The sequence below is a fragment of the Callorhinus ursinus genome, unplaced genomic scaffold, assembly GCF_003265705.2.
Source record: "Callorhinus ursinus isolate GAN/ISIS: 27379988/994484 unplaced genomic scaffold, GSC_fseal_2.0 scaffold70, whole genome shotgun sequence".
NCBI classification, from domain to species: Eukaryota; Metazoa; Chordata; class Mammalia; order Carnivora; family Otariidae; genus Callorhinus; species Callorhinus ursinus.
The window spans coordinates 6,175,743-6,185,099 of record NW_027397132.1 but is presented as its reverse complement, the minus strand read 5'-3'; the positions used below and the strand labels follow the sequence as shown (position 1 = coordinate 6,185,099).

General features: G+C 60.9%; 1 protein-coding gene and 1 long non-coding RNA gene across 2 annotated transcripts in view; one reads left to right on the top strand and one right to left on the bottom strand.

Moving 5' to 3' along the window:
• PDGFA (platelet derived growth factor subunit A) overlaps positions 1 to 1,069 on the bottom strand; it is a 20,991-nt gene extending 19,922 nt beyond the window's left edge. Inside the window, exon 1 of the mRNA XM_073886387.1 lies at positions 822 to 1,069. Within this exon, the coding sequence (XP_073742488.1) occupies positions 822 to 893 (72 nt within the window). The 5' untranslated portion in view covers positions 894 to 1,069. The remainder of the gene's footprint in view (positions 1 to 821) is intronic.
• Positions 1 to 7,931, top strand: part of LOC141371383 (uncharacterized) — a 10,803-nt gene extending 2,872 nt beyond the window's left edge. The window contains exon 3 of the long non-coding RNA XR_012376317.1: positions 6,511 to 7,931. This is a non-coding gene — a long non-coding RNA (uncharacterized lncRNA). The remainder of the gene's footprint in view (positions 1 to 6,510) is intronic.
• Positions 7,932 to 9,357: the final 1,426 nt, after the last annotated feature.

Genomic DNA, 9,357 nt, shown 5'->3' with positions numbered 1-9,357 from the left:
GGCGCCGCGCTCCGCCCTCCGCCGGCCCGAGCCGGGCAGCGCCCGGGGCCGCGCCGCCTGGCAGCCTCCGCCCGCCCGGGGCCTCGCCGCTCCGGCCTGAGGGCGGGCGCAGGGCCGACCCGGAGCCGCCGCCGCCGCCGCCGCCGCCGCCGGGGAGAGGAGGAGGAGGCGCGGACAGGCCCGGCTCGCCGGAGTTGTGCGGGCTCCGCAGGGCGCGCGTGTGGAGCCGGCCGGCGGCGAGGAGGGGGTTATAGCGCCGCCGCCGCCGCGCCCCTCCCCCGCCCCCTCCCCCTCGCCTCCCCCGGATTCCGGGCCCCGGACCCGCACCTCGGAAGCGCGCGGGGGCCGCACGGGCCGGGCAGGGCCCGGCCGCCGCCGCCGCCGCCGCAGTGAGCACACACTGGCGTTCACGCAGGCAGTAAAATCCATCAAAGCCCCGCGCCTGGCTCCGAGCACAGCCGCCGGGCTCCGCTCGCCCGGCGGGGCTCCCCGCGCGCCCCTCCCTCGAGCTTGCCCACCCTCCAGTGCCAGCTGCAATCCTGCGGCACCGGACGGGGAGGGGAGGAGGCCGCCACAGAAGAGCCGCCGTCGCCGCCTCGCCTCCCTCGGGCCCCAGCGGCGGCCGAGGGCAGCGCCCGGAGCTGCTACGCCAAAAAGGGCAAAAGCGAACCGGCTCCCGCCTCCGGCCCCCCGCCCCGGCGCTCGGGCCTCTTTCCACCGTTAGGATCCAGGGCTCCTGCCTCCCCGTCTCCATAAAAGGAGGGGGAGTGAGTTTCTGGTGAGAGGTGGGGCGGGTTTAGGGGCGCGTCTGGGGCACTCACCTGGCGGCTGCCACGCGCCGCCGCCCAGAATCCGATGCCTGGGGCGTCTGAATGAGGAACCTCCACCCGCATTCCGAGATGGGAGAGCGCCCAGGTCGGAGGAGGGGGTTGCAGTGTGTCTGGTCCCCACCCTGGGACCCCGCGTCCCCACTCCCTCGTGGAAGCCTAGGCTGCGGCCTGAGCCGGGAACTCGAGGGGGCGGAAGGGAAGGAAGAGAAAGGAGCCGCTCGCGAGGAACCCCCGGAGTCTGAGCCTCCCACGCCGGGATCCGCTGGGCGCACAGAGCGCCACCTCCGGCCGAGGCGCGGCACAGAGCGCGATGCGGGGGAGCAGCGCGCTCGAGGCCGAGGCCTGAGCCGGCTGCACCGCTCCCCTGCCACGCAAGGGCAGGTGCACCCGAGCTGGGCAGATTCCGCCCGCCTAGAGCAGGTGGGATCGGACCCCGGCGGGTCCCTCGAGGGGACAGCCGAGCCTGGAACCAGGGTTAGGAGGAAAGACGGGCCTTGCGACCCCAAAGCTAGACGGCAAGGCCCCAGAAGGCTAGGAGACTCCCTGGCCAGTGGGAGGGTGGGCGGCCGGCCGGGAATTCCGCCCGCCCCAGGCCTCCGCCCCCTTCGGCCCCATCCTGTGGATTAGGCCCGTGCCCCGCCACGGCCGCCCTCCCGCCAGACAAAGGCAGTAAAGGCGTAGCCCCGCGGGCGGTCTTTCATCCTGGGCTGGGCGGGCTCCGGCATTTCAAAGGCCAAGTCGGGAGGGCGATTTGGGGGCGCTCGCCTTCCCCCTAATACCTGGGGAGGGGGGAGGCGGGACTTCTCCTGCCCTTTCCAGAGGGCCCTGGTCTACTAGCGCCCTTCCACATGCTTTCACACCCCTGCAGCCTCCCAATGCCCCTGCCCTCCCCAGGCGGCAGCCCCACCCCACCACCCGCCACCAAGCCCGCTCTCCAGGTGTTGCGGGTGAGGAGGGTGAAGGAGGACCGAGGCAGAACCAGGGAAAGCTTGGAAACATTTAGAAGCACAGGAGGGCCAGTCCTTGTCCGTCCAGGTCAGAGGGGCGCCACTGGCCGGTTTGGGGAAGGCAGCCCAACATGCACCACCAGGACTCAGGCTGGACCCCGTCTGAGCCATGCCTCTGCATCCTGACTGGGCTGCATCACCTCCATTTGAGCCTCGGATTCCTCTCGGGCAGAGGGACCTGAGGACACGCCTTCGGGGTTAAAGGCCTGGGTTCAACAGTGGGTACAGGAATGAAGGAGGGAAGGCCGCCTTGTATTTCGGCGCGGGGCTCTTCCAGCTCCAACCCCGCCACCCCTGAGCCCCTTCTCCATGCGGCACTTCAGAGGTGCCCAGCTGGAGTTTGCGGCCAGCAGGGGAGTTAAGGGGGTGTCTTCAATGGCAGTCAAGCCAGGTCCAGGGCGGAAAGAAAGGGCGAAACCTGGGTGGCTCCCCGCCCCGAACGGGAGGGGGGGGGGGGGGGTAGGGAGAGGAGCAGCGCCGGCGTCCCTCTAATCGCCCGCGGCTATTAAAACCTCCGCGAGTCGTCATAGCGACCAGACAACAGCGACTCTGGGAGGGTGGTAAACCGCACCACAGGCACCTCTGGGGGCGGAGGGGACTTAGGACACCGTGCGGGCTCCAGCTGGGGTTGGGCAAGGACCCCCAGCCCCATGCGCCCCCACCCTCCCCGGATCCCCAGAAGAAACCGGCAGAATTAGGCCCAGGAGCCCAGTTTCCAAGAATTGGACATGGAGACAGGAGAACTGACTTGACCAAGAGGTCACCAACTTAGATGAGAACCCACGCGGATAGGCTCCGTCCCCCGGCCCTGGTTCCTCCTGACACCCTGCCCAGCCCATTCAGGTTCCGAGCATCCTTTTAGCCCTTGGAAAAGAGGGGCTGGGTGAGGAGGTGGGCCGCGGATGCCCACGCCAGAGAGGGGACCGTAAGTCCGGAGGCCAGGCGCATGGGGGCTACTGCACCTGCCCAGCGCTCCTGTCCTGACCCTTGCTGGTCAGGCGTGGTCACGTGCTCTTTCTGCCTGGGATCAAGTTTCACTTCCAGCCGCTATTAGGCGGTTCACACGGTTCATTGCAAATATTTGATAATGAGGCTAAATATACATCGGAATCGGAGGAGGCGTGGGCGGCCGTGCCCAACGCGTGGGAGCGGCGTTACCGGCTCTGCGGGCATCCCCGACTGGCACCCAGCTGTGTGCGGGAGGCAGACCCGCCCTGCGCGCAGTGCCCCTGGGCCATTCTGACCCCAAGCCCAGGCACAGTCCCTGGAGGCCACCCAGAGGGCCCCTTGCGGAAGGAGGGGGTGCCACGGGGATCTCCAGGGTGGGAAGGTGCTGGTGGGAGGTGAAGGTGCACCTGGCTGATGGTCGGGATGTCCGGTCGCCCCCAGAGCCGGTGCTTCCGGGCTATCTCGGGCGTCTCCGGCGCGCCCCGACATGCCTGAAGGCCCATAATTAAAGTGAGTCAGGTGCTCCAAATAGGCGGAGAGAGGGGCCGCCATGCAGCTGGGGTGACTGGTTGGGCGTCCGCCCCTCCCTGGTTGCCTGCCGGCACTGCCCATGACCCAGAAGCCAGGGAGCAGTGGGAAGGGCCTTGGCTATTCCTCAGAGCAAAGTAGGGGGCCTGTGGGAGGGGCATCTGCCTTTATTAAGCACCTTCTGTGGTGTGCAACCTGCATGTCCCCCTAAACCCACCTCACTGCCTATGTGCCAGTGCCTACCTGGGGCCTGGCTCCAGGTGATGCTCCCTTATTGCTATGATGTTATTTCCCCGTGGGAGTCATGACTGACACCCACTGAGCACCTCAGGCCCTGCATGATTTCATTTCACTCACATAGACACCGAGGAGCAGTGATCTATCCCACCTCTCCCCATTTTACAGATGGGAACACTTAGAGGCCAGGAAGCCGGGCCATTTGCCCACAGGACCAGGGCCGAGACGTGGCCCGGCCCCCGGGGAGCAACTCTGATGGCACGGACTCCTCTGCACAAACCCTGTTAATTCACCGAAGCAGAATTCCTCAGGTGGCGTTTGTCCCAAGGCTCACAGACAGGAGTGTGAAGGATGCTGGGTCCCCCAGCAGCATAAGCTCTGGGACTGGAGCCCATCCCACTTGGTCCCCAGTCCCAACGTGCACAGGGCAAGAGGGGCACACCCAAGTCCTGGCTGCCCTCTGTCCCTTGGCCTTGGCCTTGTTGTGTGTTTGTCCTTAGACTGCCTTGTCTCAGGTCTCTCTGGAAAATGGGGGTCAACCACCCTTACCACGGCCAGTGAACCTCCCTCCCACCCAGGAAAAGCAGCCTGTGCGCGTGTGCACGCACGTGCGCGCACACACATACACGTGCGTGCATGCGAGGCTGTGGGGCCGTGGCGCCCAGGGTGGGTCACAGGGGAGGGGGCCAGCCAGGCATCCAGACACAGGCCACTGCCCAGAGCCAGAGTGGATTTCAGAACAATTTGTAATGATGAAACACCACATTTGCCTTTATCTCTGGGCAAGGCTTTCTTGGTTCAGGGCAGTTAATCCAGGAGCAGCCTCAGCCGAGTGGGCATGGCTCCTTGAAGATCAAGAGTGCCCGTGAGGGCGTTAATTAGGGTATTACCGCAGGCCGCCCCAGGCCCCAGTGGCTACGGATCGGGCCTTTCCAGTTCAGGCTCCCCAGAAGGGGTGAGAAACCTGGCAGCAGGCTGGGAACACATTCTCAGTGTTGTTTTTTACTCCCTATTAAATATTTTTATTTTCCTTTTTAAATACACATACAGAAACAGAGTGTAAGACAGCTGTGTGCCCACAATCATCTTGTGACTATTTTGTGCGGGAAGACCTAGGCTAAGGGACACTTGGTGGCTTGAAGGCTGAGGCCGTGGGGCATGTGAAACATGTGAACAAGCACGGTGACTGCCGTAGGCATAAGGCACACGCAGCCGAGAGGGCTTCGTGTGAAAGTAGAGTGCGAAATTTCTCATTACTAATTTTTATGTTAATTACATGTTGAAATGATAGCATTTTTGAGGTACTGAGTTAAACAAGCTACAATACTATGATTAATTTCACCTGTTTTCCCTTTGTTTAACATGGGTCCTAGGACATTTGAAATGTCCTATGTGGCTAAAAGGGTATTTCTATTGCGTGAAGCCAGTGTAGACACACACAGTTCATACCTGCCCTGTAGAGCCAACCAGGTGCGTGGGGGCGGGTCTCCCCCAGCCTAGAAGCCAGCAGAGCTCTGGAATCTCAGCGACCCTGAGACCAGGGGTGGAGCCAGGGCTCAGTTACACCCCACCAGCCTCACCGGCTCTGTGACCTTGAGCAAACTGTGTGGCATCTTGGAGGCTCAACCTTCTCCTCCGGCCAGCTCAGAGGGTTGCTTTAAAGAATGCTCACTCACATATTCAACAAGATACTCGTGTGCCAGGCACTACATGGGGCACTAGGGATACAAAGCTGAAACAAAGCTCCCCTGGAGCTCAGTGTCTCTCAATAAGCAAGTAACAGATATGCATATGCTATTTCAAGGAACATATTTTGGGGATGGTCAGTAAGGCCTATCTGAGAGGGAGCCAGCTAGCCAGCTAGAAAGTCTAGATCCAGCATTCTAGGCAAAGACAGACACGGCATGTACAAAGGCCCTGAGGCAGGAACTGGCTTGGGTGGTTCAAGGAACAACAAGGGGCAGGGGGTGGTGGGTGAAGGTGAGCTGGGAGAGGTAGGCAGTGGGGCAGGTCACACACACTGTGAGACCAAAGTAAGGCACCTGGATTTTATTCGAGGGGCATGGAAGGCATTGAAGGGCTGGGGCAGAGAACCCAAACTGTGGCAGCACAGATGGGAAGCTTAGCTGCAGTCCCCTCTTCCCCTCCCCTGCCTCCTGGGGTCTTCGGGACTCATGGCCAAGTTCCTGTGTGGTGGGTGTGAATTCCAAGGCTGGGACTGGTCACCCAGTTTGAACCCAGAGCCACCCCCACACCTCTTACCCCGGATTCCTCTCAAGTCCATGACCGCGGATGGGGTGGGAAGGGCCTGCAGTGCCCCTTGGCCATCAGACAACGATGGGACTCAGCCCGGCCCAGACAGAGGTCGGAGTGTGGGGCTGGGCCCTGTGCCTGTGGGGACATGCGGGCAGGCCTACCACTCCTCCCTCAGACAAGACAGTGAGGTCATGCCCTCCAGACATAGGGCTGGCAGATGGAAGAGCCTCCCTATGTCCGAGGGGCTCGCACCTCCCTCCATGGAAGCACAAATCAGACCAGAGCCGTGGGGTCAACTCAGGGGTGGGGGCCTCACTCACCAGGGGAGAGGGGAAATACAAGGTGGCCTGTAGCGGCCAGGGCCGAGGGGCTGAAGGTGTGCGCAGGAAGCACAGAGACTTATAGAAGGAAGAAGAGCGTGGGTGCGTATGAGGAAGAAGGCGTCCTAGAGCCACGATAATCAGAACGGCGTGGCTCTCGTGTAACAAACGGATCGGAACCTCGAGCCTGTTTATTCAGTAAGACAGTTTAGAAAAACGACCTGATTTAAACCCTCACTTTACCCCCAATACTAAATCCACTTCAGGTCAAGAAATGGTTAAACGTTCAGGAACGAGTATGGAGCTTGGGTGTGGGTCTTGGTACAGGGAGAAGCTCCCATTGCCACCTGTCACGCTCTTGCCAATGTGTCTTGTCTCGATCAGCCTCGAGGAAGCAAGGGGACATATCGGCACAGAGAGGCATTCCACAGACACCCACTCTGACCTTCCGAACATCACTGTCACAGAGAAGCGTCAGAATCAGAGGGGGGCTGTTCCGGGGACAGTGGACGGACGAAAGCATCTCCACCCAAACCACCATGATGTCCAGGGCGGATCCTGGTGACGCTGCTGTGGGGGTGCAGGCGGACTCCCGGCTCCTCCGGAGATGCCCGGGTACCTGCGTGAAATGGCGTGAGGTCTGCGGCTTATTTTCAATGGTTGGGGTGGGGGTTGGGGACTGTGGATGACGGACAGACAGATGACAAGTAGATGGGCTGATCGAGAGATTGATGATGGACAGAAGACGGAGGACCGCAGATGGGGGAGTGTGCGCAGAAGGGGACGCGGGAGCCTGGGCAACCGAGGGGAAGGGGTCACAGCTCTTCACTGTACCATTCTTATGACTTCTCTGTAAGGCTGAAAGTTTTCAAAATATAAAATCATGAAAAAAAATGCCAATTCCCAGTCCCTAATTTTCCCATAGTTTACCAAACTTCTAGAAGGCAGAGAACTTTCACAGCTCCAGAAGACAAACCAAATCACTAATCAAAGACCAGCAGAAGTGTTACATCTCACACTTTTTAAGTTAAAAAAAAAAAATCCAATTTGACAGGATAGAAATTTAAAACATAGAGTAAAAATCTAAAGACCTGAACCAACGGAATCCTTCCATTGTGGGTTCGGATGGTGTTCCTGGCTCCCCTGTGTACTTTCTATCTGCGTAGAACAAGTATATTAGCCAAAATTTAAAAGACATTTATCTGCTGGGTCTCTGCCCCCGGTTCTCTCCTCGGAAAACCACGGACTGACGCAGACAGGAGGGATGACAACGCGGATGAGCCCACGCTCGAGGGCACTTGGCTGCACGGCCAGGGGACGTGTCCAGTGGGGGTGGGGCAGTGCCGGGCAGGAGGGGGGCTGCTGCCATGCTGACAGCCACTTGGCACCCGGAGCCGTGGACGTGGCTGTGACCCGACCCTGCAGTCCCTTGTCTGGGCACCTGGCCTAAGAAAATGGCCTGACGACAGAGCGGCCTCGTGCAGGCTCTAGGAGGCACGACTGATACCACAAACATTGGAAACACCCTAAAATCCCAGGTGTGAGCCGGCCTTGTTTTCCTGGCCCTCTGGTTGGAAACGGTGTCCATTCCCGGGGGCGGGGGGCGGCGGCGGCGGCGAAGACAGTTTCCCGTGGTGTGCAAACGGACAGAGATGGGACACTGTCCACGGCGGGGTCAGAGTGTGGGGCTGCCGGTCTGGCTACCTTCCACCCAACATCCAGGTGGTCTGACTTGTCTGAGCAATTCGTCTACACCTCTGTGGTAGAGGAGACACCCGGGCATCCGAAGCGGGCAGTGCTGCCCCTGCTCCGGGCTCCCCTCGTGCACACTCCAGGGGAGGGCAGCTCTCAGAGCTGCCGGGCTGCATCTCACCGGCCAGTCGGGGACACAATGCTCCAATGGGCCTTGCTGTGCCCAAGGTCCCAGCGTCCCCCCTCACCCTGCCCCAGGCCTGCCTGCGACGGCTGCTCTGGCCTGGCCTGGCAACCTGACCCCTGCCAGGTGGGGCATCCGGGAGGGGGCCCTGGAGCTCCGGGCGCACACCTCTGCTCTGAGTGACCCTGGCAGTGTCCTTCCTCCCTGTGGGGACGAGGGCTGTGGGCCCAGCAGATGGGGGCCTGACAGCCCCTCCCTGTCTGTGACTGCTGGAGAAGCTATTTTCATCTGTGGCTGTTTTTCTCAACAGGAGAGAGCAAAGTACGTCAGATAATCTTAACCTTGTCCTGCTGTGACCCTCATGAGATGGGGGGGCTGGCAGCCTCTGTAGCCCAAGCTTCCCCCTGGTGAGCAGCATACGGGTCCTCCGGCTTCCCGAGTTCCTACTACGTGCCTGCCCGCGGGGCTGTCAGAGGGGCAGGAAAGAGCCCAGGCCCAGGGCCCAGGGGGGGAGGCAGCCCGCATCTGAGGATGGCTCCACCACTGGCTGGCTGTGCAACCTGTGGCGAGTGGCTTCACCTCTCTGAGCCCCTGTGGCCTCACACATGCCTGGGAAGTGCTCAGCACGGCGCCAGAGTGCAGCTAAAATGCTGCCCTGATTCATTACCAGGTCTGGAGAGCGCTGCATGCGGTGATGTGTGCATAGACACTGCCCGGCATGCAGCAGGCGCTCAATACAGAGTGACTGCACCTGCAGCCCAGAGCCCCCCCCGCCTGGGCCACAGGAGTCCTGGGTGAGGCCAGGCTGCCCAAGGCTCATCATGGGGCCACCCCTCAGGGTCCCTCTGGGCCACACGCCACCAGCCCTCATTTACCTGGGACAGTGTTGAGCTCAGCCCTTCAAACCTCCGTGTCCAGCTACGACATGACGAAGCCCTGCATCCAGAGAATCCAAAATAAAGCCACCAGCCCCTGAAACCCAAACTTGGGTATACACGAGGGATTATTTCTGGGTCCTGCTTTGACAACACGCTAAGACACATTCATTCAACAACAGACATTTATCATGACCTCATAGGAGCAACGTATCTCTCGAGAGACCTCGCCATGGGTAACACCACCCCTGCCCTCGTGGAGCTGACCTACCAGAAGGTGGAGTTGGATGGCAAACATAGAAACAAGGGGCTTACCTGCCTGTTGATGGTCCTTGGCTAGATGCTTTCAGCTCCAGGGAAGGAAACTCAACACAACCTGGCTTATACAGTGAGAGATCTTACTGGGAAGCGCAGAGGTCATGCTTCAGGAGAGGTCTGATCAAGGATCCAGCTCTGTGTGTTAATGGTCCTCTCCCCTTG